At 42.6% G+C, this 12,845-nt stretch overlaps 1 protein-coding gene across 3 annotated transcripts in view; it reads right to left on the bottom strand.

The window, feature by feature from the left end:
• Positions 1-5,437: 5,437 nt before the first annotated feature.
• The window catches only part of NINL (ninein like), a 176,565-nt gene continuing 169,157 nt past the window's right edge, over positions 5,438-12,845 (bottom strand). For all 3 annotated transcript variants that reach the window (XM_042931807.1, XM_042931806.1, XM_042931808.1), the window contains 3 exons: positions 12,437-12,646; positions 10,223-10,336; positions 5,438-6,423 (listed from right to left, as the gene is read on the bottom strand). In XM_042931807.1, coding sequence (XP_042787741.1) covers positions 6,232-6,423; positions 10,223-10,336; positions 12,437-12,646 — 516 coding nt within the window. In that variant the 3' untranslated portion in view covers positions 5,438-6,231. The remainder of the gene's footprint in view (positions 6,424-10,222; positions 10,337-12,436; positions 12,647-12,845) is intronic.

Consider the following 12,845-nt stretch of genomic DNA (forward strand, 5'->3'; position numbering starts at 1 on the left):
AAAAAGAGTCCAGGGCCAGATGGCTTTCTAGGGGAATTCTACCAAACATTTAAAGAAGAGTTAACACCTATTTTTTTTAAGCTGTTCATAAAAATAGAAATGGAAGGAAAACTTCCAAACTCATTCTACGAGGTCAGCATTACCTTGATTCTAAAACCAGACAAAGACCCCACTAAAAAGGAGTTCTACAGGACAATTTCCCTGATGAACATGGATGCAAAATATTCTCAATAAGATACTAGCCAACTAGATCCAACAATAGATTAAAAGAAATATTCATCACAATCAAGTGGGATTTATACCTGGGATGCAAGCCTGGTTCAATACCTGCAAATCAATCAATGTGATACATCACAATAAAAGGACAAAAACCACGTGATCCTCTTAATAGATGCAGAGAAAGCATTAGACAAAATACAGCATCCTTTCTAGATAAAAACCCTCAAGAAAGTAGGGATAGAAGGATAATACCTCAAATTCATAAAAGCCATATACTGCTTATATCATCTTCAACAGGGAAAAACTGAGAGCTTTCCCCCTAAGGTCAGGAAGATGACAGAAATGTCCACTCTCACCACTGTTTTTCAACATAGAATTGGAAGTCTTAGCTTCAGCAATCAGAGAACACAAAGGAATAAGAGGCATCCAAATTGGAAAGGAGAAGTCAAACTTTCACTCTTTGCAGACGACATGATACTCTATATGAAAAACCCAAAAGATTCTACCAAAAAACTGCTAGAACTGATCCATGAATTCAGCAAAGTCGCAGGATATAAAATCAATGCACAGAAACCGGTTGCATTTCTATACAACAATATTGAAGCAACAGAAAGAGAATTCAAGGAATTGATCCCATTTACAACTGCACCAAAAACCATAAAATACCTAGGAATAAATCTAACCAAAGAGGTGAAAAACTATACACTGAAAACTATAGAAAGCTTATGGAATTGAAGAAGACACACACCAAAAAAGGGGAAAATATTCCATGCTCCTGGATTGGAAGAACAAATATTGTTAAAATGTTGATACTACCCAAAGCAATCTACCTATTTAATTCAACCCCTATCAAAATAACACCAGCATTTCTCATAGAACTAGAACAAACAATCCTAAACTTTGTATGGAATTAGAAAAGACCCCAAATAGCCAAAGCAATCCTGAAAAAGAAAACCAAAGCTGGAGGCATCACTATCCCAGACTTCAAGATGTATTACAAAGCTGTAATCATTAAGACAGTATGGTATTGGCACAAAAACAGACACTCAGATCAATGGAACAGAATAGAGAACCCAGAAATTGACCCACAAACATATGGTAAACTAATTTTTGACAAAGGAGGAAAGAATATCCAATGGAATAAAGACAGTCTCTTCAGACAGAAAATGGTCTTGCGAAAACTGGACAGCGAAATGTAGAAGAATGAACCTGGACCACTTTCTTACATCATACACAAAAATAACCTCAAAATGGATGAAAGACCTAAATGTAAACAGGAAGCCATCAAAATCCTCGAGGAGAAAGCAGACAAAAAACCTCTTTGACCTTGGCCGCAGCAACTTCTTACTCAACAAGTCTCCAGAGGCAAGGGAACAAAAGCAAAAATGAATTTTTGGGACTTCATCAAAATAAAAGCTTCTGCACAGCAAAGGAAACAATCAGCGAAACTAAAAGACAACCAATGGAATGGGAGAAGATATTTGCAACATATCAGATAAAGGGTTAGTATCCAGAATCTATAAAGACTTACCAAACTCAACACCCCAAAAACAAATAATCCTGTGAAGAAATGGGCAGAAGACATGAATAGATGTTTCTCCAAAGAAGACATCCAGATGGTCAACAGACACATGAAAAAATGCTCAACATCATCATCAGGGAAATACAAATCAAAACCACAATGAGATACCACCTCAAACCAGTCAGAATGGTTAAAATTAACAACTCAGGCAACAACAGATGTTGGCGAGGATGTGGAGAGAGAAGATCTCTTTAAACTCCTGTTGGGAATGCAAACTGGTGCAGCTACTCTGGAAAACAGCATGGAGGTTCCTCAAAAAATTAAAAACAGAACCAGCCTACAACCCATAATTGCACTACTAGGTAAATATCCAAATGATACAGGTGTGCTGTTTAAGGAACACATGCACCCCAATGTTTATTGCGGTGCTATTGACAATAGTCAAAGTATAGAAAGAACCCAAATGCCCATCAATGGATAAATGGATAAAGATGTGGTGTGTGTGTGTATGGAGTATATATATATATATACAATGGAGTATTACTCGGCAATGAAAAAGAATGAAATCTTGCCCTTTGCAACAACGTGGATGGAACTAGAGGGTATTATGCTAAGTGAAATTAGAGAACGACAAATATCCAATGACCTTACTCATATGTGGAATTTAAGATACAAAACAGATGAACATAAGGGAAGGGAAGCAAAAATAATATAAAAACAGGGAGGGGGACAAAACATAAGAGATTCTTAAATACAGAGAACAGAGGATTGCTGGAGGGGTTGTGGGTGGGGGGATGGCTAAATGCACAATGGGCATTGAGGAAGACACTTGTGGGATGAGCACTGGATGTTATACTTAGGGGATGAATCACTGGATTCTTCTCCTGAAATTATTGCACTATATGCTAACTTGTATGTAAATTAAAAAGTAAAAATAAATTTAAAAAATAAAACAATGGTAATTAATATATGATTTTTCTAAGTATGGTTTTGGAACTTGAGTAATGATCATATGGTTTCTTACTTCCTTGTGTTATGAATTACATAAATAGAATTTTGTTGTGGCACTAGGTGGCTCAGTTGGTAGAGAATGTGATTCTTGATCTTGGAGGCATGAGTTCAAGCCCCACATTGGGCACATAGATTACTTAAAAAAATGAAGTGTAGAATTTTTTTTTGTTGAACTACTTTGCATTCCCTGGGCTACATTCTTCTTGGCCATGGTGTGTTCACTACTCAGGTTATCAGGTAACTGAGAGATTTGATTTGCTCTTCATTTGTTGGGGAATTTCCCAACTGTAATGTTGGTTTACAGTGCTTTGGACGAGGGGAATGTGTACATGTGCATGTGTCTATATGTGCTTTGTCAGTGGTGTTAATTATCTGTCCCTATGAAACAAGCCACTCAACACATGGTGTCTTTATGCCACAACATTTTATTAGCTCTCATGATTCTGTGGGTTGATGGGGCTCAGCTGGGTCATTCTACAGATCTTACTTGGGTTCTGCACGCAGCTGCACTCAAATGCTACCTCCCCATCTCTGTATGGTCTCCAGTGAGCTGGCTGGGCTTCTTACCTGGCATCTCAGGACTCCCATAGTTAAGACATTGGAAGCGGGTGCTGCTATTTTTCTGAGAGGCTAGGCTTGGTACTGAATGAGTCCCACTTCCATCACAGCCCACCAGTCAGCCCAGATGAGTGAAGGCCCTGTGAACCCCACAAAGACAGGAGTACAGGGTGGCCACCACAGCCAGATTTGGTGTTAGTGTTCTGGTGTCTCAAATGAGTTGATGCTCATTCCTTTGTCTTTTAAAAACAGAATTGTAACCTTAAAAATAGCTTTAATACTTACAGAACAATTTGGGTATGAATCTTTGGGGGAGAAATGTTGACCTTTGATAAATTTTTAAATTTTCTTTAATTTTTGGTCAAAGTGTTGACTTTTTCTTGAGTAAATTTTAGTTAATTGTATTTTTCCAAATCAATTTTAATCTGTATTTTGAAGTATATTGAAATGTTTTACTTTTCTGTACATATGGTTATTCCTAATATTATATATCTGCTTTCCCTTTTTTGTCTTAGTCATACAAGTTTTTTAAAAATGGTATCTATAATGATATGTATTAATTTTTCCGGATGTAGAGGGAGATGCAGATTTCAGATGATGTATTGCTTTAAACAATTTATATTATTTAGGATGGGTTGAATTTATTATTCTATTTTGTGATTTTACAAGAAACACAATATATTCACATGGTACAAAATATATGTGTATAGGGGCACCTGGGTGGCTCAGTCAGTTAAGCATTCAACTCTTGATTTCCACTCAGGTCAGCCACATAGTGTCTGATACTGAGCACAAAAGTAGGCATAGACAGTATATAAGTGAATAGGTGTGACTATGCCATTCAAACTATTTACAAAAACAGGTCATGAAGCTAGGCTTAACCTATAGTGTGTAGTTTGCCACCATTGTTCTTCTATTCCTGACTTCTGTGATCTTCATTATTTCTTTTCTTCTGCTCACTTTGGGCTTCTTTGTTCTTTTTCTAGTTATTTAAGGTGGAAGTGGAGGTCATTGATTTGAGACCTTTTTAATACAGGGATTTAAGACTATGAATTTTCCACTAAGTAATGCTTTAGCTCCACACCTCAAATTTGATAAGTTGTGTTTTCATTTCCTTTCAGTTCAAAATATTTTCTAATTTCTCCTGATTTCCATGAACTGAATAGTTCATGAATTATTTAACAGTGTATTATTGTTTCTAAATATTCGAGCATTTCCTAGATATCATTCCGGTCTTCATTCCTAATTTAATTCCATTGTGGTCAGAGAAAGTACTTTGTATGACTTAAATTGTTTTAATTTTTTTTGTGACTTGTTTCAAGGTCCACAACATGGTCTGTCTTTGTAAATATTCTAGGTGCACTTCTGCTGTTGTTGGAGACTATAAATGTCAATTGTTTGATAGTGTTGTTCATGTCTACTGGATCCAATCTCCTTGTTACTCCAGTCCCAGCCAGAAGTCTGTGAATGAAGAACTGTGCCCTTTGATGAGTTTTGACAAATGTATACAACCATGTAACTCAAACTATATTGAAACTATTTTAACAACTAGTAGAACTAGTTCCCATTCATTGCTCTTCTTTTTTAAATTTTCCATATTATTTTATTTGCTTATCTAGCTGTACATGTAAACTTTAGAACTGTCCAACTCTGGACAAGGGAATTGGAGAAAGGAACACCCACTTGTGTTTTTATTGGAGCTATATTACATTAATCAGTTAATTTAGAAGAACCAACTTTATGTTGTTGAGTCTCCCTATCCAAGAACTGATGTTTCCATCTGTTCTGGTCTTTTTAAGTGGGCTCCATGCACAATGTGGAGCTTGAACTCACAATCCCCAGATCAAGAGTCGTATGCTCTGCCAACTGAGCCAGCCAGGCAGGCACCCCTATTCCAGTCTTTTGTGTATTTCCATAGTGCTTTAAGTCAGACAGAAGGGGACGGGGCACAGCAGCTTGAGGGTAGTGGCTGACTCCAGGAAGGAGAAAGAGGTTGACAGCAACAGAACAGGGGCTGCACCTCTTTCTACATGTAGCAGAAGGATTTTAATACATCTAGCTGATGGGCACAGGAGTGTTTCTTATAAAACTATTTTTCTATTTAAAATATTTAATAAAAACTTAAACTTAGAAGTTAAAACAATTTTAATAGAAAAGAGTTTTTGTAAATACAGTGACTCTTCATTGTACAGTAGTTTATTCTCATAAACCAAATAACCATAACTTATGTATATTTTGGATATAAAACTAGACTTTTCTTTTTGCTTTACATATAATACAATTTCCAGTGTGATGACATTTCAATGAGGGAAAGATTGCATTCGCAATACCATCATCCCTGAGACCACAGACCTAAAATAAGCACTCTCCAAACATCTTCCTGTGGTAGAGCAGTCCCTGAAGAGGGGGCTTCCCCTCCATTGTCTTTGATTGCAGGGTTGACAGTCTCAGCAAGGAGTCTTTCTAGAATGTTTGTACAGACACAGCTTGAGAATGCTAATGATCTAAACCCAAAGCAGTAACAGTGAAAAGATGAAACTGTCCAGAGCCCTTATTTTTCATTTTACTCTCTGTAGCCAAGGTCAAAGGTACAACATTGAAATTGATTGATTTTACCATTTTTCTTTTAGTCTTACTTCACTGAAAGCTACCCATAATTGTTTCACCAATGAGTAGCAAAACTGAGAATTTTACTGGAGAAATTACCCAGGACTACTAATAAAAATGTAGTCTTTTCCAGCATGTCTATTTCCTGAGCAGCTGGCACAGTAGACATTTTTAAACGTGTGTAAGGTGAACAAGAAATCAGAAATCTATGTCCAAGGGTGCACAACCAATGAACGTTAGGATATTATGACATCATGGTGGCTTAATTTTAAAAGATATTCTTTCAAAATGAATTCCAGGAAAACTAGCAACCTTCACACAGAGAGGGAAGCTGAAGCGATCTTACTGATGAGTCTGTTGAGAGCTCTAACTTTTTCTTCCAGGATGCAGTTTTTCTTCTCAGCATCTCGTAGTTTCTCTTCGGTGACCTGAAGTGCCTTTGTCAGGTGAGCATTTTCCACATAGAGATCCTTGAGCAGCAAATGAGATTTTGTGTTCTTTTCAAACTAGGGAGGAGAGAAAAACCATACTTTACTATTATTCTAGTGCAGAAATGTTGCATGACAGCTTGCCCCTCCCACTCTTTCAAGTGTGTTTGGAACACAGTTCCAGGGTTTTTACATATCTCATACACAAACATTGGGTATAATGACAATTTTTATTAAACCTGGCATGAAAGATGAAATTTAAGTCAACTTTATGAGAGTTGATTTTACCATGAAATGAAGATATAAAAGATCAAAATCACCAGCCTTAAATTTTTTTTAACCATTTATTCATTTTTGAGAGAGACAGAGTGCAAGCAGGGGAGGGGAAGAGGGAAAGGGAGACACAGGATCCGAAGCAGGCTCTAGGCTCTGAACTATCAGCACAGAGCCTGATGCAGGGCTTGAACTCGTGAACTCCAAGATCATGACCTGAGCTGATGCTTAACCGACTGAGCCATCCAGCTGCCCTAAAATCACCAGTCTTTAAAAAGGACTACTCAACATAACATAAAACATGTCATTCTGGTTCTTATCAGTGTGCTCTGCAGGGCCACCATGTCTCACAGGACACACTCTGACACTACATCCACCCTGGGAACCCCAGGTGCATGGGCTGGTCACCACACACGATAGCCATGGCGATGGGGACACAAGGCCATTCTAGTTATGAGTCCTTGTTCAAGATACAATGCCAACCGGGGTCCTAGCCTTGGGCTTCAAAAGTCAATACTACATTCATTCATTCAACAAGTACTGCCAGACATACTGCGCAATGATCTTGCTCTCAGGAGCACATATTCTGATGGAAGTGGACATGCCAGAAACAAATACATGGTGTGGAGGCATGACAAGTGCTAAGAGAAAACCCCACATAACTGAACTCAAGTCTGCCTGCCTGATGTACAGCAAACACAATCACTCAGCATGGAGTTATGTGTCAAGGAGAGATAGCCAAAGGAGGAGATGGAGATGGGAGGGCAGGACTCTAACCTCCCTCCCCCCAAGGAGAAGAGTCAGGGATGTTTACAGGCAAACAAAAAAGATCTTGGTGAAAAGTTACAGCTGCACTTACTAGTCCTATTAACACTCAGGTTACTACTGGTTTCACCAGGAGGCGACAGATAGCTGAGGGAGTTCCTATTTCGGTTGGGGTGAATAGGGAAAGCTTCTCTGTCCATTGACATTTGAACAGAGATCTGAACAAAGCAGGGCAAGGAGCACTGAGCCTGTCTGGATGTGAACATTCCAGGCAAAGGGAGGAGCAGGTGCAAAGGTCCAGAGCCTGGCCAGGCTGGGGATGGCTGGAATGGCCAGAGACCTGGGGCTGGGGGGGCATGGCAGTGAGAAGCCCACTGAAAGAAAGTTACAGCTGACACGCTGGCTGGGTGCCACCGGGCTGGGGGCAACTAGATCCTGCAGAGCCTTGGAGGCCTCTGTAGGAACTCTGCCTGGTACTCTTAGGGCTGTGAGAGGCCTGGAGGGCTCCGAGTAGAAGGGCCAGCACCTCAACCATGTTGGGAAAGCACTGCTGCCACTACTGCACTGAGAACATAGCCCAGGAGGAAACAAGGACACTGTAGGGCACAGAGGATGAGAGTGGGAGTGAGAAGAGGCTGGATTCTGCATCCCTTCTGAGGCTGAGCTGGCGGGTTCACTTGCAGACACTGTGGGGGCATCCACCACAACACCAACATTTTGGACTTCAGCCAGTGACATGAGTGAACACAAGAGAAGGCAGGTGAGGGTGTCCAGATAACCCTCTGCAGGTACTTTGGTAAAAAGGGGCAGAGGCAGGGCCAGGGCTCCTTTACCTTTGGATTCAGGTGGCAGTGAGGGCCTGGGAGAAGGGAGGGTCTGGGCGTTGTGGCACATGCACGGTCACAGGTGGCTGGTTCACTTGGCTAGAGCATAAGCTAGTTCTGAGGTGAGGTGGGGTGGGGTGGGGTGGGGTGGGGTGGGGTGGGTGTAGGGCTGTGGACAGGACCTCACCGCACAGGGGCAGGTGTGCAGGAGCCACAGGATTTAACCAAGACTGAGGATCTGTCAGGCAAGAGGAAGCAAACTGTGGCTTTGTGTAAGAGAATGACCGTAGGGCAAGGGGGGTCGTGACACTTGGGAGTCAGTGGATGGCAGGGAGGGAGCTGCAAAGCCAGGAGCATGGTCAGGGAGGGAGGTGTGACTCCCACTGGGACCTCCCACCTCCCAGGGAACAAGAGGTGGCCTGGACATTTCATCCTGTTTGGGCTCAGTTCAGGAGCCCTCTAAACAGACTTGACTACTATAATGAAAATATTTCTGCAGATTCTCATACTTAATTTCTTCTAGCTCTGAACAGAACTATTCTGGAGTAGCTGGTGTTTGGCTGAGCCTTTTCTCTGTCTCCTGCTTCGTTCTAGCCTTGCCTCCCCATCCCATCACCCTCCATGCTGGCTGCCCAGCCACCAGTTCTTACTGATTGACCTTGCTGGCTGAATTCAACTGTGGGCTTTCATCAAGCAGAACAGCTATGGCCTTCTTTTTTTTGGTCTTTGCAGCCTATTGAAGCCCAAATATTTTCTTTTCCCCCAGAGTGATTTATTTAAAAATATAGATCATATCATGCTCTTGATTAAAATCTTCAGATAGCTTCTAACTGCCATCAGAAATAAAATAAAATCCCAGGGCACCTGGGTGGCTTAGTCGGTTAAGCATCCAACTTCAGCTCAGGTCATGATCTCATGGTTCGTGTGTTTCAGCCCTGTGTCAGGCTCTGTGCTGATAGCTCAAAGCCTGGAGCCTACTAAGGATTCTGTGTCTCCCTCTCTCTGCCCCTCCCCACTCATTCTATGTATCTCTCTCTCTCTCTAAGAATAAACATTAAAAAAAAAGTAAAATAAAATCCAAACTCCTAACATTGAGGGGGTCCTGCCCACCCGCACCCACCCATCTGCTCATAGCAGCTACAGCCACCTCCCTGGCAGTCTGCTGATGTACTCCACTTGGTCCCATCTAAGGACATGTACCTGAACTGCTCCTCTGCTTGGATGCCCCTCCTGCTCGGGGTCTGGCATGTCCCCTAGCACACAGGGAAACACATGGGTGCCCTTTTATGACACTCCCATTGACTGGAGGTGCTACAGGCATTCAGCCCAACACTGCATAGGACAGTCCCACCACATGAGTACCTCTCTTCCAAAAAGCCAACCTGGCCTCCACTGGGGGGTGGGGGTGGGGGGTCAGAGCCAGACTTCCATGGCTGTCATTGGTGTCTGCTCCTGTGCCATCTCTTCAGAGTGGTCCCCAACCATCCCCACCACGTGCCATCCATCTCTTCTTGAGAGTGAGCATTTCTCATCACCTGAGGTCATATATCTTGTCATTGTCTCCACTGCCAGAACGTAAGGCCCAGGGGCCCATCTTAGAGTCTTCCTAGAACAATGAATGCCATGATACATGACGGGTGCTCAGTAAGTATCTGCCCAGTGACTGAATAAATAAATGAATAAATGAACGTCCTTTCTGAGATTATGTGAACACCTCTCAAATGTACCTTAAAACAATTCCCAAAACAAACACAATATACAAATACAGTGTAGGGAATATAGGTTAAAAAATCAATTTTTCTATTGATTGCTTTTAGCTGTTAATCTTCTGAAAAAAATTTGTACATTCAGTTTCTCAAAGTTTAGATGGAGCCCTAGGTTCAGTGGTTCCAAATGAACATGGGGGCTCTCTGTGTTCTATGAGGACAGTCTCTCCCTGGATTAGCTACTTGAACACCCATGGAAGGAGAAAGTTCAGAAAGTGCATGTGGCAATGACAGACATCCATCACTGACCTGCTCTTTCAGCTCAGCTACTTTCTCTTGGAGGAGCATGTCCACGTTCTTCAGAGCTCTTCCCACCTCTTCCACCCGCTCTTCAGTGTCTTTCAGCTCCTTTTCATGTTCTTCCTGTCACAAAAGGTTACAGACCAATAATTTACATTTCTAAAAGAATCATCTCAGGCTTATTCAGAGTGGAAATTAGCTAAAATGTACATATCTGAGAGCAAAGGGAGAGCCTTTCATCTGCACAGAGTAACAGACACACAATGTTCTGCCACAGGTCACAAAGCTTACACTGCTCTTTGTAGTTCAAGAATTAGCAGACTGCTTTCCTGGGCATTTAATCATAAATTATTCCAAAGTGAGTTTCCCCAAATGTGTTACTGAGTATTTTTAAAGGATTTCTGATTAAATTTCTTTGTTTTGTCAATATTCTATCACGGTTGAACTTATTTCCTGCTTAACATTTTTGCACAATGCGGATAGGTTATTCTTCATTGGGATTTATGCTTCACAAACATCAAATCTTACCGACCTTTTGAGTCTTGCTCCAATTTCTTCCTCATGGAAGCACCCTCTTGTCCTCAGGCTCCTATCTCCACACCCTCCCACCCCGACATTTCCCAATGAACTGCACTGTGGCATTTCAGGATGTAGGTGTTTTCTCAGCCTTTTATTTTTATTATTATTATTTTTTAATGTTTATTTTTCAGAGAGAGAGACAGAATGTGAATGGGTGAAGGACAGAGGGTGAGGGAGAAACAGGATCTGAAGCAGGCTCCAGGCTGAGCTGTCAGCACAGAGCCTGATTCAGGGCTCAAACTCATGAACCATGAGATCATGACCTGAGCTGAAGTCAGACGCTTAACTGACGGAGCCACCCAGGTGCCCCCCCCCCCCCCAGCCTTTTAAATTAAACACTTAAGTAGGGTACACACATGCCAAACTATTCAAGCATTTTAAAAGTGCCAATTCTGATGCCTCACACTGATGCTTTTAGTGGGAACCACTGGCACCCAACTTTTACAGGTGAGGAAGCTGAAGCAGAGAAGTTAAGTAACTGGCCAAAGTCACTCAGCTAGGAGATGGTGAAGCCTGGATCCCAATCTCTGCAGTCCGTGCCCTGAGCCACAGTATCCTGCTCTTTAAGGCAACAACTCTGTTTCTATGTCTCTAGATGCCTAATGCAGTGCCTGATATACAGCCAGGGTCCCCAAGGGTGTGCCACCACCTCACTGGCCTTTTGTCCCACCATCTTCCTCTTGCTTCCCTCTCATCCTTGCTATCCTTAAATAAGGCCATTACCACCTCAGGGCCTTTGCACATACTGCTCCTGCTACTTGTAGCACTCTCTCCAGATAAGTGAATGGCTTGTTCTCTCAACTCCAGCATGTCTTGGCTCAAGTAACACGTTGGTGAGGCCTTCTCTGGCCACCATCCCGCTCCAGAGCACTCATCAACTCATCACCATCTGACATGCTATCCTCATGACTCATGTTTTCATTTGTCTCCCCACCACGCCAGAATATAGGCTCCAGGAGGGCACAGGCTTTTGCCATGTGTGTCTGTTTCTGTATCTCCCCTACCTAGATCAGTGTGCACCCAAATAAATAACTTCTGCAGTCTTTGTGTGCCTGTGGGTAGATTTTTTTCAGTCTGCAAAATGGTTTCAGATTCTTTTTAAATTAGATGCATCATTTGGAAACTGGGAATGTTTCTGTAAAAATCTAGTTTCTGGCTTTCCTTTGAAATTAGGAGAATTGGCACACAGGGCCTGTGATTCCACAGGACTACATGGGTGGGACTGCCACCCACAGCTTCCCTCATGGCCTCTGTATCACCACATTTCTGGCCCTGTAAGCAGTTTTGAGTGTGTGGTCCCTAACATTTAGCCATGTGGCCTACCACAGACATGTGCAGCCCCCAAAGACAACCTGTCTGGGTGGACCTGTTGCCCCCATGTTGGAGAGACCTTTTGGGTCAGCTGGCTTATCACTCTGAGGGGGTGGGAGATGCCTTCTCCAAGAGGTTTGCCACTCCTCCCTGATCCATCTTTGACCCCTGTTAGAATCCCACGTTGTTCACAGTGAAAATCAGGGGCCTGCAGCTGTGGTATAACCAGACTTCTACGAGTTGGGATGGCAGTTTTTGGCTGAGTGATCAGTGATCCAGTCTCGCCACCCCTGGCACCATCACCTGGGCCTCACAGCCCTTGTCTCCACTCACCCACTGTGTTTCCAGCCGCCTCCCCTTCTCCTTCTGGAGAATGCACTCGTCACGGAGCTGCTGAGTGGCCTGCCGCTCCTCTTCCAGTAGCTGCTGCAGCTCGGCCATGTGGTCCTGAGGCACCAGCCACTGCATCTGCTCCTGCAGCTGGTGGACCTCCTCTGAGTGCTGGGACTGTGCCAGCCTTAGCCTCAGGTTGGCTCCATGCAGCTGCACCAGGGAGAAGGCCATGATAGTGCTGGTGTGATTGCTGAAAGCTATGGGGTCATTACTAGACCTGCAAAACTCCATGCTTACAGATACCCTACAAATGGAAGGGCACACAAGGCATCCTTATTCCTTGGTCCATGCATCTGCAGCTACATGTAAGGTTCATAAAGAACCTATTCATTTGTATTCTGACAGCCAA

The sequence above is a fragment of the Panthera leo genome, chromosome A3 (genome assembly GCF_018350215.1).
Source record: "Panthera leo isolate Ple1 chromosome A3, P.leo_Ple1_pat1.1, whole genome shotgun sequence".
In the NCBI taxonomy this organism is placed as follows: domain Eukaryota; kingdom Metazoa; phylum Chordata; class Mammalia; order Carnivora; family Felidae; genus Panthera; species Panthera leo.